This window comes from Delphinapterus leucas, chromosome 15, assembly GCF_059928025.1.
Source record: "Delphinapterus leucas isolate spDelLeu-1000000601 "Yukka" chromosome 15, BTC_Dleu_Yukka2, whole genome shotgun sequence".
Taxonomy (NCBI): domain Eukaryota; kingdom Metazoa; phylum Chordata; class Mammalia; order Artiodactyla; family Monodontidae; genus Delphinapterus; species Delphinapterus leucas.
Genome location: NC_143143.1, coordinates 21,291,705 through 21,318,668, shown reverse-complemented (window position 1 = coordinate 21,318,668; position 26,964 = coordinate 21,291,705). Strand labels below are relative to the sequence as shown.

General features: G+C 46.4%; 1 protein-coding gene across 1 annotated transcript in view; it reads left to right on the top strand.

Annotated features, from left to right (window-relative positions):
* OTOA (otoancorin) overlaps nucleotides 1–23,528 on the top strand; it is a 64,479-nt gene extending 40,951 nt beyond the window's left edge. The window contains exons 21-28 of the mRNA XM_022588558.2: nucleotides 2,508–2,637; nucleotides 5,639–5,826; nucleotides 7,124–7,279; nucleotides 13,377–13,519; nucleotides 13,738–13,874; nucleotides 14,764–14,861; nucleotides 17,868–18,063; nucleotides 20,555–23,528. Of these exons, the coding sequence (XP_022444266.2) occupies nucleotides 2,508–2,637; nucleotides 5,639–5,826; nucleotides 7,124–7,279; nucleotides 13,377–13,519; nucleotides 13,738–13,874; nucleotides 14,764–14,861; nucleotides 17,868–18,063; nucleotides 20,555–20,625 (1,119 nt within the window). The 3' untranslated portion in view covers nucleotides 20,626–23,528. The remainder of the gene's footprint in view (nucleotides 1–2,507; nucleotides 2,638–5,638; nucleotides 5,827–7,123; nucleotides 7,280–13,376; nucleotides 13,520–13,737; nucleotides 13,875–14,763; nucleotides 14,862–17,867; nucleotides 18,064–20,554) is intronic.
* The last annotated feature ends 3,436 nt before the right edge of the window (nucleotides 23,529–26,964 follow it).

The window sequence follows — 26,964 nt, the reverse complement described above, 5'->3', positions numbered from 1 at the left end:
TAAATTTACATGAGAAGCTGCTACAAGCATACCTCGGAGATATTATGGGTTGGGTTACCGACCACTGCAATAAAGTGAATATTGCAATAAATCAAGTCACATGAGTTTTTTGGTTTCCAAGTGCATATGAAGGTTATGTGTACACTATACTGTAGTCTGTTAGTGTGCGATAGCATTATGTCTAAAAAAACAATGTAAATACATTAATTAAAAAATACTTTATTGCTAAAAAAATGCTAACCATCATCTGAGCCTTCAGTGAGGTGTAACCTTTTGCCAGTGGAGGCTCTTGTCTCGATGTTGATGGCTGCTGTCTGATCAGGGTGGTGCTTGCTGGGGTGGCTGTGTCAATTTCCTAAGATAGGACAGTGAAGTTTGATGCATCAAGTGACTTCCTTTCACTAATGATTCCTCTGCAGCATGCAATGCTGTTTGATAGCATTTTACCCAGAGCAGAACTGCTTTCACGACTGGAGTCAATCCTCTCAAACCCTGCTGCTGCTTTATCAACTAAGTTATGATTATGTAATATTCTAAATCATTTGTTCTCATTTCAACAATCTTCACCAGGAGCAGTTCCATCTCAAGAAACCACTTTCTTTGCTCATCCGTAAGAAGCAACTCCTTACCCATTAAAGTTTTATGAGATTGCAGAAATTCAGTCACATCTTTAGGCTTCACTTCTGTTTCTAGTTCTCTTGCTATTTCTACCACATCTGCAGTTACTTCCTCCACCGATGTCTTGAACCCCTCAAAGTCATCCATGGGGGTTGAAATCAACTTCTTCCAAACTTCTGTTAATATTGATGTTTTGACCTCTTCCCATGAATCACAGATGTTCTTAATGGCATCTAGAATGGTTAATCCTTCCCAAGAGGTTTTCAATTTACTTTGCCCAGATCCATCAGAGGAATCATTATCTATGGCAGCTATAGTCTTAAGAAATGTATTCCTTAAATAATAAGACTGGAAAGTGAAAATTATTCCTTGATCCATGGGCTACAGAATGGATATTGCGTTAGAAGGCGTGAAAACAACATCAATCTCATTGGACATCTCCATCAGAGCTCTTGGGTGACCAGGTGCATTGTCAATGAGCAGTAATATTTTGAAAAGAATCTTTTTTGTCTGAGCAGTAGGTCTCGATAGTGGGCTTAAAATATTCAGTAAACCATGTTGTAAACAGATGTGCTGTCATCCAGGCGTTACTGTTCCAGTTATAGAGCACAGGCAGAGTAGATTTAGCATAATTCTTAAGGGCCCTAGGATTTTGGGGATGGTAAATGAGCGTTGGCTTCAACTTAAAGTCACCAACTGAATTAGCCCCTAATGAGAGAATCAACCAGTCCTTTGAAGCCAGGCATTGACTTCTCCTCTGTAGCTATGAAAGTCCTAGATGGTATCTTTTTCCAATATAAGGCTGTTTACTGTAGCCATCTTTGTTAATTATCTGAGTTATATCTTCTGGATAACTCGCTGCAGCTTCTACATCAGCACTTGCTGCTTCATCTTGAACTTTCATGTTATAGAGATGGCTTCTTTTCTTAAGCCTCACGAAACAACTTCTGCTAGCTTCAAACTTTTTTCCTGCAGCTTTCTTGTCTCTCTCAGCCTTCATAGAATTGCAGAGAGTTGGGTTTTGCTCTGGATTAGGCTTTGGCTTAAGGGAAGGTTGTGATTGGTTTGATCTTCTATCCAGACCACTAAAACTTTCTCCATATCATCAATAAGGCTGTTTCGCTTTCTTATCATTTGTGTGTTCACTGGAGTAGCACTTCTAATTTCCTTCAAGAACTTTTCATTTGCATGCACAGTTTGGCTAACTGTTTGGTGCAAGAGGCCTAGCTTTCAGCCTGTCTCAGCTTTTGACAAGCTTTTCTCACGAAGCCTAATCATTTTAATTTTAATTTAAAATGGGAGCCTTGTGACTATTCCTTTCACTTGAACACTTAAAGGCCATTGTAGGGTTATTAACTGACCTAATTTTAATATAGTTGTGTCTTGGAACAGTGAGCCATGAGGAGAGGGAGAGAGATGGGAACAGCCTATTGGTAGAGCAGTCAGAACACACACTACATTTATTGATCAAGTTCACTGTTTTATATGGGCACGGTTTGTGGTGCCCCAATTACAATAGTAATGTCAAGGATCAGGGATCACAGATCACAGATCACCATAACAAATATAGTAATAATGAAAAAGTTTGAAATATTGTGAGAATTACCAAAATGTGACACAGAGACATGAAATGAGCAAATGTTGTTGGCAAAATGGTGCCAATAGATTTGCTTATCACAGAGTCGCCACAAACCTTCAATATATAAAAAATGCAGTATCTACAAGTGCAGTAAAGTGAAGTGCAATGAAACGACGTATGCCTGCATAAAGAAAAAAAAGCAATGGAGGCAGTGAAGCAGTGTTCCAGTTTACACTCTGATTTAAGTCTGTGTTTCATGTGCTTTAATTATTATTCATTCCTCCTCTTTCATCTTCGCTGCCCTGCACAGTTTCCTGACATCCTTCAGCAAACAGCTTCCAAGATGGCTGGGACTTTACCCCCCAAAGAATTCCTCCAGGCTGTCTTTGAATCTGTTCGGAACAGCAGTGAGGAGAGCCCCACCTCTGACCGCAGCCCTGGTGAGTGTTTCTGGGGGTATCTGAGGCCGTTGTCATGGCAGCAGTGTTTTGGTTAAGTCCCTGGCTTCAAGAGGACTCCTTGTCCAGGGGACTGGGTGCAATGTTTGCAAAGCAGTAGAGTAGCAAAAATCCACAGGGCATAGAATTACATCTGTTTTTTTTTTTTTTTTTTTTTGCTTGTTGGGTCTTCATTGCTGTGCATGGGCTCTCTCTAGTTGAGGCAAGCAGGGGATACTCTTCTTGTGGTGTGTGGGCTTCTCTTGCTGCAGAGCACGGGCTCTAGAGCGCAGGCTCAGTAGTTGTGGCGCACGAGCTTAGTTGCTCTTGGGCATGTGGGATCTTCCTGGGCCAGGGATCGAACCCATGTCCCCTACATTGGCAGGTGGATTCTTAACCACTGAGCCACCAGGGAAGTCCAGAATTACATCTTTGTAAAGTGATTTGGAATCACATCTTGTATTCCTTACGCAGGCCAGTAGGTTTAATGGGTGAACATGTGGAACAAACATTTCAAAACAATTGATTTAAGGACCAAAATGGCTGTGTGGCTATGAATTGCCGTGCTGGGGCCAGGCTGACTGGATTTGGATCCCAGGGCTGCCACTTATGGGCTGTGTGACTTTGGGTAAGCTCTTTAACCTCTCTGTGCCTTGGGTTTTGTCCTCGGTAAAATGGGGATAATGAAAATCCCTACCTCATTAGATTATCGTGAAGGTTGGTGGGTTTTAAACCTATAAACATGTACACAACAGTGCCTGGCATGTAGGAAATGCTCAGTAAGTATTAGAGTGCAGACTTGTGCCAGGTAGGAGGGGACAAAGTTAACCAGACCCGAGAATAATTGTAATAATAAAAGTAATCTGTGCTTACTTTCTTTCCTGCAACAAATAATTTTTGAGCACTGACTGTGTGAACAAAACAAAAACCCCTGCCCTCATAGAGCTTACTTTCAGATGGGGTTGGGGGTAGCCAGACAATAAATTACAGACATAAGTGAAGTACGTAGTATGTCGTGTGAAGAGTATCAAGAAGGAAAATAAAGCAAAGGACAGGAGTCAGGGAGCGTGGGATGTGGGGCTGTAATTTGAAAGGAGAACACAGTTAAGGAAGGGCTCACTAAGGTGACGTTTGAGGGAAGACTCAAGGCAGTGTGGGAGTGGGCCCAGTGGGGACCTGGAGGTAGAGTCTTCTGGGCAGAAGGAGCGTGGCAGGAGTTGGGAAGGAAGGAGGAATGAGGGGCAGTGTGGCTGGAGTGGGGTCTTATCTCCTTGTAAACGAGACCCGAAGGTGGGGTTTCATGGCGGCATCGAGCACGGAAATGTCGTGATCGGTCTGATGTTCACCTTGGGTCGTCGCCTCTCCGTGCATTGTCTCGTCCTCACCTCTGCCTATGGGGTGGGCAGTATGCTTTCTCCCATTTAACAAAGGAGCATGAGGTTTAGAGGGATTAAGAGATTTGGCCAAAGTCTCAGAGTTAGTCAACGGCAGCTCTTGGAATTGAACCCAAAGCAGGAGATGTTCACCACTAGCCCGTACGGTCCTCGCTGCCCAGCAGTCCGGTTGTCATATCGCCGTGCTCCTACTCTCTGCCTGTGGATACGTGAAAGTAAGACTTTCCGCCCTTGGGGGGAGGATGCGCTTAGCTCCAGTGCTTAATTGGAGTTTTCTTTAGTTGGTTCTGGGTATAAATTACTGCTGTGCTCATAGTCATTAATGGATTAGCAGAATTACTACTTGCTTTCATTTTAGTTAATTTTTGTGTGTGTTGATTCATTCAATGAATATTTCCTGAATACCTACTATGTGTCAGGCCCTATTCTAAGCCCCAGGAAGTGATAAGACCAAGTCTCTGCTGTACTTTTAAACCATTCTGTTCTCTAATTCTGTACTTTCACTGAATCCTGCTTTCATTGGAAAGTGGGGCAAAGGGAGTCTAGGAGAGATGGGTCTTTTGTCTCCTCCAAGTGAGTTGTGATAAAGATGTTTGAGGACCAGACATGTACCTTTGACCTGGTCCAGTTCTGCCTCTTGATTAGAGTCCAGTGAATTTCCATTTAAGATGCAGTGAAAGGGGCATGGCCACGAGGCTTGGGAAATGCCCAGCCCCGGGTGGCTCTGGTGAGTCTGTCAGCATCAGGGGTCGTCAGCTCCTAAGATAAGAAACCCAGGATTGCTCTTAAGGCAAAGGTTTTCTCTCAGGTTGGGCACATCTGGGCCAGCAAAGACAATATCTCATTTGTGTGTTGCTGAGAAAGTGGTTTGACTAGGTATGGTTCAGCTTACTCAGGACTGATATGGATGGGTTTCTCCTGTTGCCAAGGAAAATGTAAGAGACCCATTTCTCCTCTGTCCTGGGATGGGAAGGCCATAGCCTCCACCAAGATTTTTATGGAGGGCAAATCATCTTCCCTTTCCACACTTAGATAGGAGCGCCACTTCCTTATAATTCTGGAAGCCTTAACTCTGGGTTGCAAACTCAAATGCATGGGGTGGCTATGGGAGGTAGCATAATAAAAATGGCTAACATGTATTGAGTACTTACTGTATACCTGGCACTGTTCTAAGTGCTTTATAAATAATAACACATTTAGTCCTCGCAAAAATTCTATGAGGTAATTTTATACTCATTTTATAGACTAGGAATCTGAGGCACAGAGGGCTTAAATAGCTTTGGATTTGAATCTAAAGCCAGAACTGTTCACCACCACCTCCTATTGCCCTTAAGGCCATTAGCAGTCCAGTCATAATGATGCAAAGCTCCTACTGTGTGTGTGCTTGTGGCTTTGCAAAAAGTTGGCATTTCCATGATTTCATTCGGAAGAAATGGCACAAGTGGGATTCAAACTGGTCCCTGAGTCCCTGAGCTCAGTTTCTACCCTACGCTATTTCTCATGGATAAATCCGATTGGAGAACAACATTACTCATTTCAATAAAGAAACAGACTCACATTTCCTGAAATTCTCTTTCCTCTGTTCCTTCCCCATGTCGCCCATTCCTCAGGTTGCCATGGAGTCTCGGCTCCCTCCTCCAATGACATCATCAAGTTGGCCGAAGCCAACGCCTGCTGGGCCCCCGAGGGCCTGCTCTGCCTGGGGGAGGATGCGTTCCTCAGGAGCGTGGAGCTGCTGGGGGCCGTCAGGAGCTTCAGCCCAGCTCAGCTGAGGACCCTGAAGGAGAAGGCAGTACAGGTGAAGCCCATCTCAGGGAGGAGGCACTCACAGAGGGAAACCCAACACAGGGTCCCAGCCCTGCTGTGCACAGACCCCTGTCTTTCACTTTCACTTGGGTCATCTTGTTGAAATCTCACTGCATCAGTTCAGAGCCATAGTTGTGATCTCCGCACCGGAGAGATTTCTAGCTCCTCCCTCTTAGGGTTCTGGCCGGGAATGAGATGTGTCTTGGCATCTAAGGTAGGCTCAGTAAATCAAATTCCGTGGATGCTCTGGTGCTTCTGACTGAGGTGGTTTCCAGGAACTGTGCCTTTTCTTTCTCCACTCGGAGAACCCCACTGCTGCTTGCAGGAGGTTTTCTCAGAATCTGTTGCAAATTCACCTGAAAACAGAGCAGAAAGGAATAAAAAGATGACTAGAAGTAATTTGCCATCTTTATAAAGATCGCTTGTTTCAGCTATTAGGATGGTTGTGGACTGTATAGTTACCCTTGTGGGGTTAAGATATTAAATTCCTTAAAATAACAACTCTATTTTTTTATATGAGTAATCCAAGTTTATTGTAGAAAAGTCAGAAAATAATAAAGAAGAAAATCAGTCATAATCTTTTACCCAGAGGTAAGTGCGTGTTAATATTTTGGTATGGTCATCTGAAGCTTCCCAGACTTCTGTGTATGTGTGTAAAATATATTTATATATTTCATACATACGTATACATGCTACAAAATATAGCATCACGGTCACCTGCTATTCAATAGCTTGCTGTCCACACCAACAGTGTATACTGCATATTTTTATATATCAGAAATATAAATCTGTATCAGTATTTTAAATAGCTATATAATACTTTATGGCTGGTTTTTATTTATTTATTTAACCAGTTGGTAGACTTTTAGATTGTTTATTTTTTTAAGGCCTCAAGGTGCATATTTATACATATTTCTTTGGCCACTTGTCTTATTATTTACTTAGGCTAGATTCCCAGAGATGGAATTTCTGAGTCAAAGAGTTTAAATATTTTAAAAGCTTTTGATGCATGTAGCCAGATTCCCCTCTAAAAAGCATGTACCGATTTACATTCTCAACACCAGCAAATGGGGGTATCCTGTACCCCATATCTTTCCAGTTCTCTTTACTCCTTGTCCAATGCTCAGCCAATTTAGTATTCTTTGATTGTTGTTAACATACATTTCTTTAATTATGCCTGAGACTGAACTTTTCCCATATGTTTATTTCTTCTTTTGTGAATTTCCTGTTCATGTCTTTTGTCTGTTAAAAAAATAATAGTCTAATCTGGCTTTTCTTCTCACCTGAAGGTTTGGGACACGCCTTCGTACTGGAGAGAGTACCATCTCGTCTCCCTGGGGCGCATCGTTCTGGCTCTTACTGAGAGCGAGCTTGAGCAGTTGGATCTCAGCTCCATCGACACTGTGGCTTCCCTCAGCCAGCAGACAGAGTGGACCCCAGGACAGGTAAGTAGATGTTGCTGGACCTTTCAAATATTCCACTTCTGTCTTAATTTTGTGTATATTTTCCTTTACGTCCTAGAACATACTTAATAGTATTTATAATAGTAGCTTTAAAAACCTTTCCGGCTAATTCCATCATAATTGTCATTTCTGAGACTCTTTCTGTTAGCTAATTTTCCCCATAGTTATGGGTCATATTTTCTTATTTGCAAGTCTAGTAATTTTGGCGGGCTGATGGGCATTGTAAATTTTACGTCTTTGAGCACCCACCCAATTTAGTGGTACTCCTTTAAAGAGTATTGGGCTTTGTTCTGGCATACACTTAAATTACTTTTAGATCAGTATGGTCATTTTGAGGCTTCCCTTTGAGCATTATAAGGGTGAGTCTAGACTGAACTTTATTCTGTGGTTAATTTATCCCCATCACTGAGACATGATTCTTCTGAGGACTCTATCCAATGCTCCGTGTATTTCAAGACCTCTTCTCTCTGGCTGGTGGGAATGTGAACTCTTTCCAGCTCCATGTGAGCTTGAGAATTGTTCAGTCTACGGCTTTCTATGCCTTTTTTGATATTTATGTGGAGTTTCATTCCTTGCATGCGACCAGCACTCAGCCAGACTTGAGAAGACCTCTCTGCAGATTTCTGGAGCTCTCTCTCTCTCTCTCTGTGCAGTTTCTTCCTCTCCAGTACTTTGCCCAACAAATTATCGTATCCCTGGCCTCTCTGAACTTGGATCTCTGTATCCTCAACTCAGCCTGACCGCTGGGCTTTTTTGGGTTCCCTTTCCTGCTCCATAGCCTGGAAGCTGCCTCTGGGCAGAGAGCAAGGGCAATTGTGGGGCTCACCTGATTTGTCTTCCTTCTCCCAGGATTATAGGCCTGTGCTCCCTGCTGTCCAGTGTCTAAATACAGTTGTTTCATATACTTTGTTCACACTTCATGGTGAGAGGGTGATCCCTGTGTCAGTTAATTCTTCACAGGCTAAAGAAGAAGTTCTGTCCAGAATTTAATTGTTTCAGTTGGGAGGGAAGTTAATCCACTGTGTTGCTAGAAAGGAGAGCCTTAGTTGCTCTGTGTTAACTTCATTCTCAGGCAGCCCTCCCTCAGCTGTTGTTTTCAGCGCTAGGCTTACGTATCACGTAATTAGCAACCCCAGAAAAAAGTGCCCCTTTCTCATTCATTTTTGAAACAGCCCCAGCATTGACTCCGAACATGCAATTGCCCGGCCCTAAGCTATCTGGTCAGGATTAGAATATGTGGGTTGGCCAGGCATGCACCAGGGAGTGGAATCCATCTCACCAGGACCATATGTACTGAGGACGGGGAACGCATGTGTCATAACGATCCCCAAAGATGTCTACATCCTCATCCCTGGAGCCTGTGACTATGTTACCTTATGTGGCCAAAGGGACTTTGCAGATGTGATTAGGTTAAGGACCTTGAGATGGGAGATGATCCTGGTGCGCCCAACGTAATCACAAGGGTCCTTAGAAAGGACCACAGATACAGAAGACAATGTGACAGTGGAAGCAGAGGGACAAGGGACACACTGAGAGATCTGAAGGTGCAGTGCTGCTGGTTTTGAAGATGGAAGATGGGACTCTGAGTCAAGGAATTCAGGCAGACTCTAGAAGCTAAAACAGGCAGGGAAATGAATTCTCTCTAGAGCCTCCAGAACAAACACATCATGCTGACCCATTTTAGGACTTGAGACCCCCAGAACTGTAAAAGAATATATCCGTGTTGTTTCAGGCCACTAAGTTTGTGGTAATTTGTTACAGCAGCAAGAGGAAATGAGCACAGGTGGTTCACCAAAGGAAAAGCATGGTGTTATCAAAGGGAGAATGGACTCTGGGCAAGCAAAACCAAGGCATGACCCCTACTCTCATGAGCTTTTTGTAATCAGGATTGCCATGTCACATGACTCTGGGTGGCACCATTCAAAGAGAACCTGGTGTGAATTGTGCCCCTCTGGAGTTAGGTAACATGGAGGTCCTGGCCATAAGGATTAAGTGAGTTAATACATGTTAAATATGGTGAACGATGCCTGCGACATAGTAGTCAACAAAAATTAGTTGTCTTCATCAGCATATTGTCATTGTCACACTCCCTCTCTGGTAGTTTAACATCTTCCACATTTGCAAGGTGAGGGGGTTGGACCCCCAAGTCTGCAGTTCCTTCTACTCTGACGTTCTACAATCCTGGGGTTCCGTGACACTAAAACTGGTTTTGACTGGTTTGAGAAGTGCCACATCACATTTCCAATATTATTCGCAGTCTGGGAGAAAACAGAAAAATATATCCAACTTAGAAACCAGAGCATCTCTTTCTGTTTTACCAATTTTCAGTTCCCATGGATGGCAGTGAGATTTATCAATATGTTTGAAGAGGATATGGAAATCAACATTTGCAAATATCATTTGCAGTCAGTTCCTCAACTTTAGCTCCCGATCAAATGCTTAAATGCATGTTTCTAGGTTAATAGTCAGACCTGGCGGAACTACATTAACAGATAATTCAGCTTAAAAACCAATATAAAGGGAAAAAAAACTATTATAGAAGCCAGAGGGATGAACAGAGAGATTGAAATCTTACAGCTATTCACTTTTCAGTGGTTAATATTGCCTAAAAGTGCTGGTATTAATTGTCTTGGAATCATTACAGATACAGTGCTCCAGTCACTCAAGGAAATATGTTGTAGCTTATCACCGTGCAGGCTGAGCTTGCATTTTCCAGGTTCCAGTCGCAAGGACAATTTAATATCACATCTTCAAAGTAATTTTATTTGAATTGTATTTTTTGCACTTTCATTTTAAAATGGGCATGCCTGATGGTTGGGGGGCACAGATTGCCATGAGTCAATGAATGAAACCTGATTATGAAGACTTAATAAGAAAAGTTCAAAAGCTAACTTGAATCTCCATCTTTCCTTCATCCCCAAACATCTTCACTGGCTCTGAAGTCAGACTGCCCAGGTTGTAATCCTAGAACCATTATCTACTAGCTGTGTAACCTTGGCATAGTTACTTAACCTCTCTGTGCCTCAGTCTCCTCATCTGTGAAATAGAGATAATATTAATACTTACTTCCTAGGGTTGTTGTGAGGATTAGATGAGATAGTATGCGTAAATGGTCAAAACAGTGTTGGCATACAGTAAGCATTCAATAAATATTAGCTATTATTATTTTGGATGTACATTGCCATTCAAACACATTTAAATCTAAACATTGTGTTACTGAAATTCACTTACAGTACCTGTGAGCTTTGTAATCATTGAGGGGAAACTTCATGAAGACACTGACCAGTCCAATTTGCAGAGACGTGGGAAATCTCTCTGAAGCCAATCCATCACATGACGGCAATAGTCTGATGCCATTTCGAAGGAGCATATATTGCCTACAACGTCTATAGCTCACTCACTCAGATGTTCATTCATTCATTCAAAAAGTACTTATTATTCCCAAAGTACCCTAATATGGGCCAGGCATTGTATCAGGTACTAGGGATGCAGGAGTGAACTAGCTGGATATGGTCTTTGTCTTTGGAGATTCTACTGGGTGATACAGACGAAAAGTTGAGTGATCAAGGTGAAACATTTAATAAATTTTGATAAGTGATAAGCAGAAAATGGACAAGGTGCTCATGGAAATAGTGGGGAGGGAAGCTACTTGGGATGGGGGAATCCAGGAAGTCTTCTCTGAGCAGGTAGCATTTAAACAGACCTGAGGGATGGAGAGACAACAGCCACGTGAAAAGTAGAATTCCATTTCAGCGTTTCGCAATCTTTGCCAATACTTTTTCTTGACACTGGAGTGATCTATAGTGTGTGATGGGATGGACTGACATTAAAGGGAGATGGGGAGATTCACTGTATCCCTGTGACCCTCACTTCCATTCAGGAGATGTTCGTCCTTGGAGGTCTCCTCCCTATCTTTGCCTTGTGAGCTCTGGCCCTTTTGTAATCTTCTGCATCTGCCTCCATGAGCCCTGAGGAGCCAGACAATTATACAGCTCATCTTCAAGTGATTGACTTGGGTCCTTCCTCAGATCCAACATATCTGGATCAAATTAATCAGAGTTAATCCAGTTACAAGTGACAGAAAACCCAACTCAAAGTGGCTTGAACAAGAATGGAATTGACTCCCATGACTGAGAAGGTCAAGGGTGGAATTAAGGTATGGCTGGATCCAGGGGCTTCAACTCTACTGTCAGGAAGCCATCTCACACCAATTTTTTTTTTTTTTTCCTGCGGTACGCGGGCCTCTCACTGTTGTGGCCTCTCCCGTTGTGGAGCACAGGCTCCGGACGCGCAGGCTCAGTGGCCATGGCTCACGGGCCCAGCCGCTCCGCGGCATGTGGGATCTTCCCGGACCGGGGCACCCTGCATCGGCAGGCGGACTCTCAACCACTGCGCCACCAGGGAAGCCCATCACACCAATTTTTGACCCTGCTTTCCTTTACGTGGGCTTTGCTCAGAGGCAGTTCCTTTCTTTCTTTTCTTTTTTTTTTTTTAAATAAATTTATTTATTTATTTTATTTTTGGCTGCATTGGGTCTTAGTTGCTGTGCGTGGGCTTTCTCTAGTTGCAGTGAGTGGGGGCTGCTCTTTGTTGCGGTGCACGGGCTTCTCATTGTGGTGGCTTCTCTTCTTGTGGAGCACGGGCTCTAGGCGCACGGGCTTCAGTAGTTGTGGCACGCGGGCTCAGTAGTTGTGGCGCACAGGCTTAGTTGCTCCATGGCATGTGGGATCTTCCCAGACCAGGGATTGAACCCGCGTCCCCTGCATTAGCAGGCAGATTCTTTTTTTTTTTTTTTTAAGGCAGGACCCATAATGCTGTCTGCAAGAAACTCACTTTATTTTTTTTTTATTTTATTTTTATTTTTTTGCGGTACGTGGGCCTCTCACTGTTGTGGCCTCTCCCGTTGCGGAGCACAGGCTCCGGACGCGCAGGCTCAGCAGCCATGGCCCACGGGCCCAGCCGCTCCGCGGCACGTGGGATCTTCCCGGACCGAGGCACGAAGCCGTGTCCCCTACATCGGCAGGCGGACTCTCAACCACTGCGCCACCAGGGAAGCCCAGCAGGCAGATTCTTAACCACTTCGCCACCAGGGAAGTCCCCAGAGGCAGTTTCTTTCCATGTGTTGAGTTCTAGCAGATTCAGGTGTTTGTCCTTCCAAGGTCCAGTCCACAGTAAAGAAAGCTCTTCTCTTCTGATTGCTCCAACCAAAGTCCTGGTTGGTTTTGACTGGATCACATGCCTAATGTAGAACCAGTCACTGCAGCCAGGCTAAGAGACAAACTGACTGGCCAGGACTAGGCCATAGCATCACCTCTGGAACTCAGAATGCAGTTAGCTCCAATTGAACCACATGAAGTGAGAGAGTAGGAGGCCTGGCTCTCCAGGGCAGGTCATGAATAATCAATGGTCACTATACTAAAATTACAGGGACCCTACACTACACATCAGCCCCTAAAGCAAAGCTCATTGAAGAGATTCCTGTGTGGTTTTTTAATGCCAAAGGATTTAACGTACTACTCCCTGGAATTGAAGAGTGAGAGGCAAACCTATTTCAGGGTAGATTTCACGAAGGTAACATTTGACTTGAACTCCCAAATAAAAGGATTGTCGGATTTTAACAGTTGGGAATGCAGGAAGGGCATTTCAGATGGAGGCACTGACTTGAGTAAAGGCGCAAAGGCAGAAAATTACAAGGTCAGAAAGTTGTGACAACTGTTGCTGGAAAAGTCTGGATCCTGATGCAGAAGAACTTAAATGACCAAACTATGTGAAGGTCATGAGTGATGAAGGGAATAAGCCAGCAGACACAGACACAGGGTATAGGTGTCTTTAATACTGGTGAAGGATACAAGAGCTTCACGGCCTAAAGATGCCTCCATAGATCAGGGGACATACTCCGTAGAAGCAGGACCTTCAGGAGGCTAACCTGGATGAGCGGCTGGGATGATTTGGAGTGGGGAGTGTGTTCGGAGGAGTAGGGCGGGCGATCAGTCAGGAGGCTGGCTCCATTATCCCCTCAGACCTTGGGGTCTTGATCATCCCTGGATAGTTCATTTCCTATCCTCCCACATTTTTATAGGCTAAATCCATTCTGCAAGGGTTCCTGGAGGATTCAGGCTATAGTGTCCAGGATCTGAAGAGCTTCCACTTAGTAGGACTTGGTGCAACCCTGTGTGCCATGAACATCACCGAAATCTCACTTATAAAGATCTCAGAATTCAGGTAACCAAAACACTAGTGTGCAAAATAGCAAATGATTGATTGGTTCGTTGTTCATTCATTCAGCAAGATGTCCTCTGCTTCCTCATGCTTTGCAACTTTTCTGGGCTAAAACAGGGAGTGAGATTAGCTGGATCATTTTTTGGTGCTGAAACCTTCTGCATATCTTTTTTCGGCCGGAGAGTCTCCCAGGCTCACACTACATCCTCCCTCACAACCAGGGTGGTGGTGGCCAGAATTGGGACCCTGCTCTGCAGCACCCACGTCTTGGCAGAGTTTAAGAGGAAGGCAGAAGTTGTGTTTGGGGGGCCCACCGAGTGGTCCAGCTCTGTCCTGCAGGAGCTTGGGACCATTGCAGGTAAGAGACACCTTGAGTATGCCTTTCTCTCCCTTTCCAACCTTAAATCTGGGGACAGAAACAAACAAAATAATGAAAGAATCAGGACATAAATAAAGATGCAGACGTAGAGAATGGACTTGAGGACACAGGGTGGGGGGAAGGGTAAGCTGGGACGAAGTGAGAGAGTGGCACTGACATATATACACTACCAAATGTAAAATAGATAGCTAGTGGGAAGCAGCTGCATAGCACAGGGAGATCAGCTCGGTGCTTTGTGACCACCTAGAGGGGTGGGATAGGGAGGGTGGGAGGGAGGGAGACGCAAGAGGGAGGAGATATGGGGATATATGTATATGTATAACTGATTCACTTAGTTATAAGCAGAAACTAACACAACATTGTAAAGCAATTATACTCTAATAAAGATGTTAAAAAATAAAGGTTAAATAATATAGTGTTGAAAAAAAAAAAGAATCCTTGACCACGTGTAGTGACTATCTATAGAGTTATGGTAGAACCTAGATTTCATGACTTCAAGTTGCAGAGGGTGGGGTCTGCAAGTCTGCTTTTTAAACAAGCGCTCGGTAATTTTTGTTAGCTAAAGTGGTTTAGAATGTTATTTAATTGGCTCCAAAATAGATTTATACACAATTTGAAATTTGTGTAAAGTAAAGCTCCTTCTGGGCGTACATCTCCTTGTAGGAGACCGATCAGGGTTAACGTGACCCACATTTTTTTTCCTGAGTTGATTAAGGAACCTGATTCCCCAGTGTGATTCTCGGGGACTTTTGTAAGGAAAGATGTTTGCCTAGAACACGCAGATCTGTACATCAGGCAGCACCATTAATAAAACATATGGAGTCCCGATGGCTTGAACTAAACCCTCATGATTCCTTTTTCTCCCCAGCTGGATTAAGTAAGGAGGAACTCCGAATGCTTGACAAGGATTTGATGCCATATTTCCAGCCATCAGCAATCAAATGCCTTCCTGATGAGATATTCAAAGTAGGTACTCAGTTCCTCAAGGAGAATGGGAGCTTGACCCTGTTTCAAATCACACAGGGAGGCAGATGGTGGGCCTTGGATTCTAGGGACCTGCAACCAGCCTTCTGCTAATAGGGCCAGAGGAGAGCTGTGTGCCAACAGCGGATGGATCACAAGATAATTTTAGGTGTTTTTGTTTTTTAAGTATTTTTTTCTTCAATTTAAATTTATCTTTTAATTGTATGTATTTTTACGGTTTCCTTCTCTTCGTAGCCACTGGTACTGATTTTCTATTTATGATGGTGTGACAGGTGCATATTCCCTTATCCAAAACCCTTGGGGGCATATATATATTTCAGAATTTGGAATTTTCCAGGTTTTAGGAAGATCATTCTGTGAATCTACAGTATTGTAACTTAATACCTTCAGCAGTGTCTGGGGAAGCACCTTGTAAGCCAATGCATTAATATTTCTGTGAAGAAATCTGTGACAGATCACACTAATTGGGATAAGTAGAGACTATAAATGGTCTCACATCAATTTAGATCAGATTTTGCTGGCAAATAAGTTTGTCTTAAACGTTGGAAAAAACTTTGTTTTCTGACTTTTTTGGACTTCAGAATTGCAGATGAGGGATAACATTTCCTGTATAACATTTCCTTTTAAAATAAATTTAAGTAAAATATTTTAATTGATTTTAAGAAAAGTGTTAAGGAAGCCACAGTAGGACAGGTGACAAACAGCTATGGAAAAAATTGAGAGGGTTGAATTGGATCAACTGAGGTTAGGGAAGCAGGGTATCCAGTGAGAGGTCCTTCCTTCCTGTCCATGTACAAGATTAGGAGAGGGTTTGGTGGGGACAGTCTGCTCTGATGTGGAGTGACGCTGGTGTTCTTGCCCGCTGTGTAACTTGGAAACACATTCTGTCCATAAAAACTGGATAAGGCACACACAGGAGGCTAGACAAACTCCCATGATGCAACATCATTCGTTCATTTTAATAAAGAGAGCAGACCTTGAACCGCTTCAGCACCCGGGACAGTTCCCAGCACAGAACAGGTGTGATAGCTGTTTAGGGGAAATAAGTAAGTCAGAGTCCTTAATGCCATTGAGCTTCTCCTCTGGGGGCTCTGCACGGGGTAGGCAGCTTGGTTCTTGATGCTGGCATGTTGCTGAGCACTTTCTCCTGGTCTTGTTTGGAATGCAGTCTGTAGCTTACCTACTCCAAAAATTCCTAGTGGCCACTTACATTGTGGTAGGCTCCAGCCTAGGCACTAGGATGTAGGCTCCAGGCTGGTGCACCTGGGATGCCCTGGTGAAGGGGTATAACACAGTGCCCTCAGGGGCTTGAAAAGTAACATAAGGGAGTGCAGTGGCCAGGGTAGGGACTGAAGTGAACTGGAGAGCCCTGTCTAAATCTGTGGAAGCTGCTTCTCATCTCTGGCACATTGATGCAGTGCGACAATGTGGGCCAAGTATTGCTGGATCTTCCTTTTTTATCAGAATTCAGAAATCTCATTTTCATGTGAAATCTCCTGATAATTAAATGTTGGCAACCACTTTGAATCCATATTTTAAAACACAGTGCAATAGGCCTAGAGATTCAATCTGGCCTGTGGGTTGCAAGCAGCAACATTGGAAAAATAGATAATTTTTATAAGGCAGACTCTATATTAATGGTAGATGTAAGGTGTAAGCCAGAAGAGCATGTCCTCTGTGTGTGTGTGTGTGTATGTGTGTGTGTGTTTGTGGTGGGGGGGGGAGGTGATGCTGAATTTTGCAGGACGGGTTAGCTAGGTGGAGAGGGAGGAACAGTGTTCCAGGCAGAAGGAAATGCTGCCTTCTGGGGCTGCAGACATGGACCTCCATTCTCCAGGAGTGAAGTGTGCCAGCGCAGAGGACGCTGGAGAGGTGGGCAGGACCCAGAGCTTGAAGTGCTTGTTACCATGTTCAGGAGCTTGAGCTGTGGCCTGGAGAGGTGGCAGGGAAGGGTTCTAAGCAGGGGCATGACATGATTCCAGAGAAGCATCAACCTGGACGGGAAAGAAGAAGGTGAAGGAGAGAAGAAGATGGGGTGAAGAAGCAGAACCCCCTTTCTCAGAATCTATGGGGCCCTTAGAAAATAAGCAGGATGACTTTAGAGGCCCCTGCCATCCCATCTCATTCCACACCTACTGGAACTAGTCACCAAGTCCTGTCTAGGATGGAAGCGACTTCAGAAAACATCTTGTTCAGGGCCTTCAAAGGACTTCTGCTCTCCGCAGAATTTCCCATTTCCGGTGTCCATGGCAGACATCACTAATGGATTACTGTACTTTCCCTTCGCTGAGCCCTCACAGGACTCAGCAGCAAGGGTTAGAATCACTTAGGAGACGAGTTATCTGTGCCATCCCACATCTAGTCCAAAAGCCCAGAGAGGCTATGACACTTGCCTAAGGTCACACAGCTGTTATGTGACAGAGCTGGGACACAGATTCAGGTCTTTGCCTTTTAGGTGTGTGTTTTCTCCTCCACATCAGTGTTTCTCAGGTGGGGGACTTGAAGCATTGGGGGTGGGGTGGGGTGGAACCTTGCACTGCATTAAACAACACTGTCACCTTTTCACCTCTCCTTTACTACTGATTACTTGGAGGAAGAAGTCTCGATTTGGAGGTAAAATGTATTTAACACCTCTGTAACACTTTAAATCCCCTTTTTTTCCTGTTTTTAAAGAGGCCTCAGGTTCAGACATCGTTGGCCAACACATAGAGCTACAATTCAACAGTGTCGTTTTATTTATTATGGCATATTTTAAATGAGTACTTATTGCGAGTCATTCCAATTTTCCACTTTTGGAAATTTCCATTAAATTTTTTTCATTTTAAAATAAGTTTATTTTAGTAGTGAAAGAGTGATCTGATTTTAAGTAAAAATCCTAAAGAGGAGCACATGGGTACGACGAAGGTGTGCGGGTGCTGGGCGGATGGCCGAGGTTTGGGAAAGCCGCGGAGAGGCGCCTCTGAGGGCGCTGCCCCCTCTCCCCTGCAGGAGCTGTCCGCGGAGCAGATCGCCTTCTTGGGCCCGGAAAACGCCGCGGCCGTGACCCCAGCCCAGCGCCGGCAGCTCAGCATGTTGCAGCTGCAGAGCCTCCAGCAGGCGCTAGATGGCGCCAAGACACGCTCCTGGCTGGACGCGCCTCCGAGCGCCAGCCCCACCCGGACCCCCGCCTCTCTTTCTCCTCCAGGTGAGCCGGAAAGACCCAGCCCGGTCCCCCACTCCTAATCCCTTTCCTAGTCCCTTGGTCCGCCCTGCCAGACCCGGGGCAGCGGGAAGGTTCCTAAAATTCAGGGTGGGCTCTCTGACAGTCCTTGGAGATCCTGCATTCCCAGAAAAATCCAAAGACCCTACCGAGCACATGTAAATGATTCTCAACTCCAGAGCACTTTAAAATCACGGGGGGAGCCTTTTTTAAAAAACTTATTTATTTTTGGCTGCGTTGGGTCTTCGTTGTTGCGCATGGGCTTTCTCTAGTTGCGGCGAGCGGGGCTACTCTTTGTTGCAGTGCTCAGGCTTCTCATTGCGGTGGCTTCTCTTGTTGCGGAGCACGGGCTCTAGGCGTGCGGGCTTCAGTAGTTGTGGCACGTGGGCTCAGTAGTTGTGGCTCGCGGGCTCTACAGCGCGGGCTTCAGTAGTTGTGGCGCACAGGCTTAGTTGCTCTGCTGCCTGTGGGGTCTTCCCGGACCAGGGCTCGAACCCATGTCCCCTGCATTGGCAGGCAGATTCTTAACGACTGCGCCACCAGGGAAGCCCCACCGGGGAGCTTTTAAATACTGCCAGTCCCGTGGACCCCACCCAGAACCCACTGAATCAGAATTTCTTAGGACTTAAGTCCTGTCAGTGGTTCCTTTACTCCTCCCTTCTCACCGTCCAGTATTAATTAATAAATTCAATTGACATATACTGGGCACCTGTTAATACTATGTGCCAAGCCTGCAGTAGGAGCAGGGAATACAGAGGTGAGTAAGTCAGGTAAGGCTCTCTCATAAATAAAGAAGATTTCAAATCTGGTAAGACCAGGGGAGGAAAGCAGCAGAAGGTGGTGGTGGTGACTAAGGGCTGAGCTGAGACAGAGGGGCCGGGGGTGTGGCTTTCCTTCCTGTCTTTCCTCCCTGCCTGTCTTACTCTCCCCCTCCCCTCACTCTCCCACTTCTCACCGCCTTTGGACTAAGCTGGTGCTGGGCTCTGGGGAGGCAACTGTGAACCAGCCAGGCATGTCCTCTGTCCTCTCTGAACTCCCAGTCCAGCATGGGGGTGAGGGAAACTGCTGCACCCCGGCCACCATGAGGCAGTACAAGGAGTGCTGTGAGCGGGGGACACAGGCCCCCAGGGAATGCTCGGGAGATGCAGCTACCTAGGCTTGGGAAAGCGGGGAGCGGCCATGGAAACCTCCAGAAGGCAGTGATTCCTAAGCTGCAGACCAAGAGAAGAGAAGATGGACCCAGCCAGGTGGAGAGTGTCCCAGGTAGAGGGAAGAGTGAGTGCAAAAACCCAGAGAGCAAAGCTTGGTGCTTCGTTGTCTCCAGGTCTGCCCCAGCCTCCCTTGGGGATAGCAAATTGGGGGATTCCCAATTTCTGCAGCCGCAAGTGGCCAGACATGGCACCTGCAAACCGGAGCCACTTACTATTATCTTAAAGCCTTTTCATTGAAATATAATATGCATACATTTAAAAGTTATTTTAAAATGTTGCAGTGTTTTGTGTATGTTATATAATGCACACAATAGGCAATGCACCTGGTTTAAAATACGAAAGGTCTGAAAAGGTGTGCAGTGAGCTATCTCCCCCATCCCCTGTTCCTTAGTCGCCCAGTTCCCCTCCCCAGAGGCAACCAATGTCACCAGCTTGTGTATCTGTCCAGAGATACTCTATGCACATCCATAGTTTATCCCTGCACTTTTACAAAACTTGTTATACACTTTGTTCTGTGCCTTGCATTTTTCACCTGACAGTATATCTCGGAGGTAGCTCCATATCCGTACCTAGGAGCCGTGCGATTGTTGTTTTTCTGGCTACGGCATAACTGTAGTTAACTAGATCTCTGTAGATGACAATTCAGTTGTTTCTATTTTTATATTGTTACGAACAATGCTGCGGCGGATGACCTTATATACTTTGCATCTGTTCAAGTATATCTGCAGGGTAAACTCTTCCAAGTGGGATTGCTGGGTCAGAGGGTTTGTGCATGTGTAATTTTGATGGATGCTCGCCAGGCAGGAGAAGCCTAGATTCCTTCCCCTTCCTTTCACCCCACAGGCCTGAGCTGGGGCTGGCAGCTGGGTGAACCCTTCCAGTGGGCCAGGCACTTAATCTCTTGTTTCGTAAATTTGCTTCATTATCCGAATCATCTGGGAGTGATACTTAAAATTCCAAATCCCTGGGCCTGGTACCAGACTTGCCGAATCAGAGCTTGCCTGGGGAGGATCCCAGAATTTGCGTTTTTAGCATTCTCCCCAGGTGACTCTTACGATTAAGGCAGCTCCGGTAGTCGCTGATTCACACCATCTCATTTAATTCGCCTTTCCGTCCCTTGCAATTTGGGGTCATTATTCCCGTTTAGGAGTTGAGCAAACCAAGGTTGGGCGAGATCTAGTGAGTGGTTCAGGGAGTGGTGCGTCCACCCTCCGAGGGCTGCTGAGATCTCCTGTGCACTCTTGTCTTGTCTTGTTTCCTTTTAGGAGCCTGGGTCTCCCAGGGTCTTGGGCTGGGCTGCCCTCTGCTGGTCCTGATGCCCAGGCTCGTGTGGTGAGCGGCATTTGCGCATTGCCCTGGGGCCCAGGCAGCTGCCCAGGGCACGTGGAGACCGAGGGCGCTGCAGACGGTGGGAGTCCCGCATTCCGACTCAGAGCCTCAGTGGGGGCAGGGAGACCCCGGGGCCTTGGAATTGAAGAGGCGCTAAAAGGAGGAATAATTGTTGAAAATGATCTCGCACGTTCTTAACCTGGCTCGTGTCCTCAGCGGGGAGGCATTCTCAGCCTCATTTCAGTCTCCCTAGTTTTCCAGCTTGGAGACAGAGAAGCTGGGGAGGGAGGGGTGTTTCCTGTCAAAGCATGAAGACCTTGGTACAAGTCACTGCCCTCCCTCCAGAGGGAGATGCTGGAGAGCAGTGGGTGCAGGCAAAGGCGCCGTTTTTGCCAGGGCCTGATATGGCTTCAATTCTGGCTTAATTTCCCCTCCTTGGAGCTATGGGGTGCATTGGATTTCTCCTTCTTGGATACTTCGCAGAGCTGAAATAAATGAATCCCGCAACAGACGCCAATATTCCTGCCTGATTGCTGGGACTAATTGATGTTTTGGTGGGCATGGCATTGCTTGGAAATTAAAACAGTTAACATGGCTCAACGTTAAATCAATTTTAAAATACATTTTCCAGATGCCTTCCATTTCCTCGGGAGGCAGCTGAATGAATGGCTGTGGAATTATCAGTGAGACTTTCAAAGTATTCCTTTCTTGATGGAGGTGGTGGCTCTTCTTGTTTTAAATGGCTCTGGGCTTTGGGGATGGGTTGAAATCAAAGAAAATAAACTGTGTAAGCCAGTCACTCCTGTGATTATGGCACAGCAGAACAAACGCACCCTCTGGCCCAATCCTTTTGGAGGCTGGGATGGAGTTACCTCTGGAGGTTCGCAGGACGCTCTTGGCCTTTGGCTCAGGAAGGCAGAGCTCAGGAAGGGGCGCGTTGCCGCCTCCCAGGTGTTACGCCTTCTCAAATTCAGCCAACAAAGTTGTTTCGTGCCACATCACCTAGGTGGCAATTTAGGTATCCTGAGTACTTCTGTGCTGCCACCAGCACGTTCTGTGCCCTTTTCCTGGTCACATCCACAGTAGACGTCTCATCTGGAGACAAGAAGAGCCTGCTTGAGTGTCCAGAAATCTCTGGTGTTCCATCAGAGGTGGGTGGGGCTTAAACAGCATCATAGGTAGATGTTATAGAGGCTGGTGTGTTTGCAGATGTCCCATGTGATTATTACAGAAAATTGAAAGACCGGGGTGTGGCCCTGCGGGTGTTACTTGGGGTCTGATCCGGTTTTCTTTCATCCTGGCAGGGAAGTGGCCACTAATGCTGCTTCTCTAGCACAGATCGTTTGTCTTGTTACAAACTCGAGCCCCAGTTTAGCTGGGCTGGACCAGCTGCTTGGAGAGGGACGCTGGGTGAGAATGTGTCTGCCCAGATTCCCATCGGAGGGGCCTTGGACCTCGCTCAGTATTCCCACTTTCTTCCAGCCTTGGATTATGCTGGGCAGGAACAATAACAGCAATCTCGTTTGAGTTGGACTTCACGCTGCCAATATCATGTAGTCTTTGCGTCTCACTTTCCCTTCTGATCATTTGTTTTTGGTTTAATTCCTGGCTTGTGCCTCCCATCGTGGATGACAATAACAGTTCCTGTTTGGGAGGCTAAGTCTGCATCTGAGGGCTTTAGCTGTGTCATTAGCTCATGTCATTATCATCACGATCCTGCCAGGTGGATGCTGTTGGCTCCCTTTTTCCAGATGAGGGGACAGAGTCCGAGAGAGGTAAGAAACCCTTGTCTGAGGCCTCTCAGGTAGTGAGGATTTAAATCCTGACTTTTTATCTTGCCCTGTGCTGCCTCGTGGATGGGTATTCTTGAACTTCTCTAATGAGTTAGATCAGAGAGAGCTTCTGTAGATCCCGTCCTCTCCTCCTCTGGCGGGAGGCCAGCTTGCCTCACAGCACATATAATTGGTGATTGCCTCAGGCAGGAAGACAAATCCAGCTTATGCCCTGCAGGACCCCTGGGGTCTACAGTTGAAATGCTCAGTCCTCTGCACACAGGAAAGCAGCGGGTCACAGCGCAGGTACCACTCCCATTCACCTTTCAGTGTCAGCCGTACCGTTGGATTCCCAGCCTCCACCTTCTGCAACTTCTCCCAGCTGTTTGCAGAGATCACGGACACTGGCATTCAGGTCACAGTGTGCTGGCCATGGCTCAGATCGGTCAGGACCTGTGCTGTACTGGTTATTAAAATGTTTGAATATCTCTCAGCTATATCCTTTTACAGAACCCCACCTTCAGGCTTGATGGAAGTGGGAGTCTTTCTGCAACTTCAGCCTACCATCCAGTGGGGCTTAGAATTAAGCTATTCTCTCTAGTCCTGGAACCCAGGGCTTCAGCCACAGCTGCTGGGATGGGCTCCACTGCCAAGGAGAGGTGGCTGTGTGTGTGGGTGCGTGTGCAAATGTGTGTGTGCGTGTGTGTTTACCTGGCTTTACTGAAGAAATGCTGTCATGGAAGAGACAGTAAACAACTTAATATTAAATATTCCATATTTATTTGTCCTTAAAATTTCTTTGCCCACCCTTGCCTCCTGAGGTCCTTTAAAACATCTATATTGCCTCCCTATAAAACATGTATATAATAAACAGTTAAGCCCGGCAGAATTCCAGACCACACAGTGTCTAAGCGGGACGTCTACAAAGTGCATGTCTTGAAGCCTTCTAGAAGTCAGTGTCCTCTCTGCAAATCCATCCAGGACGTCCAGCGATTCTTGGGATTCTCAGCCACCACAGGAGGGTCACGGTACACTTCTCGACCTCCACTGCCCCAGGTACTGATTGTTTCAGAAAGGGACATAACTTGTCTGATCCTTGGAGACATCTGCAACCTACCTTGTTTGCCTTCACTTTCATCCTGGCTTTTTATGAGCCAGATCAGATACATGCTGATGAAATCTGGAGGGAGGGGCTGTCCTTTCCCAGGAGAACTCTGGCCCTGAGGAATTCCTTCCAGTCTGAGACCCTCCAGAACACTCCTGTTGGCTGCAGGGTGGGTGGGTGGGAAGACTAGACGATTGTTCTCAAATCTTCTGCTCACTCCCTCTGTTAGGACAGAACATCCAGGCCTTTGCTGTGTGGCTTTGTCATGCAATTCAATAGGTAGAGTCTAATTCCCTACCTGCTAACTTTGGGCTTTGGCCATTGAGCAGACATGAATGACAGTCTACCAGCAGCAGTCTAAGCCGCGCTTGCGCAATTTGGCTTGACCTCTTGGCAATTACTTCCTCATGTGAGGAGACCTGTGGGTGAGGAGACATGAGGAGCAGACCTGAGCCCAACCCACAGCTTGGAGCCAAGCTGAGATCAGCAGAACCCAGGTGAGCTCAGCCAAGCCCAGGAGAGCCACAGCCAACCCGAATACTCATATGCAAGAAATAAATATTTGTTAAGGGAAGCCATTGAGATTTGGGGGTTATTTGTTACTGCAGCCAAAGCTGACACATACTCCATGTCATCAACATGCCTTCCTTGCACAGTGCTGGTCCCGTGCTGGGGATAGGAAAGTGATGCACTCTATCCCTTTCTTCACATTCCCATCATTTACCATGTACCCATGCCCATTTGTCAAGCTCTTTGTCAAGTGCTGTGCTACTTGATACATCGTCATGGCCCCTAACTTCCACTTATTTCCCATTTTCAAGATCAGGGGTCATAGAAATCAGGTCCCAGATGCTCAGGGGTCAGAGCTTATGCCCATAACATGGTTGTTCTACCTGCTCTGCCATGTAGCTTTCATATCTAATGACTTATTGAACTATTTCCCCTTGAGCAGTCACTGATCCAACATCATTCCCTCCAACCTACAGCTTAGCTACACTCCCTGGTACTGTCAAGACTCTGTAAGCTGGAGTCTCCCAGAAGAATTTTCAGGTCAAGTAATAGCACATGGCATAGGTGCATCGGCCCATCCTCGGGGGAGAATGCCCCAGTTGAAGAAGCCATCTGGCTCTCCCCCAGGTGTGTGTCATCTCCTCCATTCACACTGGAAGCTGGAAGCCACTTTGAAGTGACTGAGGTCAACAAGTCTGGCCTCGAGCTACCCTCCCTTGCGGATCTCCCCCATCATCTTCATCTGTTCCTTGTCATGTCAGGCCCATTGAGACCCCACTCTCCACCATGACATCTTGGGTCAGGGAACCGGAGACTGATGGGCGGGCTGGCGGGTTCCCATTAGTGTCCAGTCAGCTCCAGGACCTCTCACACCAGGAAGGATTTGGGATTGGAGGAATGGGCATGATAACTCACCAGCATTTAGCCCCTGTGGGCAGAAACCTTGACTGTCTTGTTCACTGCTGTATTCCTCCTGTTCAGCAGTCCCCAGTAAGCTGGGTCATGGTTGGTGTTCATGACATATTTGTTGAATATGTAAATGTTTCATTTTCCTCCTCACACCAAACTGAACTCAGTAGGACCTTTGATCAGGCAGGTATTGGGAAACTTCAGCTCCAGGGGAGCTGGGGAGATATGATAAGAATATACTCATTTAACAAAAACTTATTGAGAACCCACTCTTTGCCAGCCCCCGTGCCGGGCACGACAGACGCAGGGTACACACAAGCCGGTTCTCGTGCAGCTCACGTTCTGCCGGGAGCTGGAAGAGGCACATGATAAACACACACGCACGAATCAGGTAGTGATAAATACTATGGAGAGAAGTAAATCTGGAGGAAGAATTGGGAACTCCGGGTGGTGGTGGGAGTGGGAGTAGAGAACAAACTTTAGGTAGAAACCAGGTGGTCAGGGGAAACCTCATGGAGAAGATGTTGACAGAGCAAAGACTTGAAGGAGGTATGGGCAGCATGCATACGCCTACACCTATGCCTATACTTACGTCTACATCTACATCTACATCAACATCTATATCTATATCCAGACAGGATAGCAAGGATGAGCAAGTGCAAAGTCCCAGAGGCAGGACTGAAGCTCCAGGACTCTGAGCACCAGCAAGGTGACACAGGGGTGGGGTGGGGGAGAGGCAGGAGATGAGGTTGGAGAGGTCATGGGCCAGATCAGGCAGGGCCTCGCAGGCATCACAGGGCTTTGTCTTGTGGCTTTGAATGAAACGAACGTGGCAGGAGGTGGGACCCCACGGGTCTTTCTCCTCTTCCCATGACACCAGGGCCACTTTGAAAAAGTGTCTCTTGCTCCCAGAATTCCTCTGGGTTCCGTCTCGCATTCACGTATCGTTGGGCTTCCCTTGGTTTCCATCCAGCCGCTTCCTTGAAAAGGGGTCTTTGTACCAGTTCAGTTTGGTGAACGTTATCTTAGAAGATTTAACTTAGGGTTTTGTTTCCAGGCCCCTCCGTGTATCCCAGACATGGGGGGAGAACTTACCCTCACCTCCATGCTGCTGATTCCTGATGGCATGTCCTCCCCACACAGCTGGGTGAGCAGTCAGCCTAGCAGGAGCCCCTCCACGTCACCTGTAGGTGGTGTATCTGGAACCTCTTGACTTACATCCCTGCTGAGAGCTGGGAAAGGGTCTGGATTCAGGCCTAGCTGGATCCAGGAGCTCCAACAACATCCCCAGGAGTTGGCTTCCTTCTTGCTATCTTTTGACTCTGACTTTAGATTTGGCTTCTTTCCTAGGCAGGCTCTACTTTCATGGTGGCCACCATCAGCTTTAGACTCATAGCCTAATACTTTAGCATTATTGAGAGAGAGAGAGAACTTGGTCCTTCCTGGTCATGTCAGCAAAAGTCCCTGGATTCACTTTGATTGGGCCTGCTTGGGGCCGGTGACATCACTGAACTGACCACTGTCTCTGGGATGGGGGAGTATACCAGTTGGCTGAGGCTAGGCTAGGAGATTACCCCAAACCCTACCCCAGATCACACTGCCTGAACAGGAAAGGGCTGATTCCAGAAGAGTTCAGTTACCAAACTGTGTAGACAGAATTCTAAGCTGGCCCCAAACTCCCTGGTGTGCGCGGCCCATGTAACCTCTTCCCCCCAAGGGCAGGCAGAACCTGTGCATGTGAGGGGATGTCACTCCCATGACTGGGTTACTAGTCAGTTGACTTTGAGTTAATCAAAAGGGCAATTGTCTGGGTGTGCCTGACTTGATCAGGTGCACCCTTAAAAGGAGCCGGGACCTTCCTGATGACAGAACTGTTCAGAATGTGACAGCCTACGAGGGGACCACATGGCAAGGACCCAGGGTGGACTTTAGGAGGAGAGGGAGGTCCCTGGCTGATGGCCAGCAAGAAAACAGAGACCTCGGCCATACAATCAGAAGGAATTGAAGTCTGCAAACAACCAGCCATCCTGGAGGAGGACCCCAGCCCCGG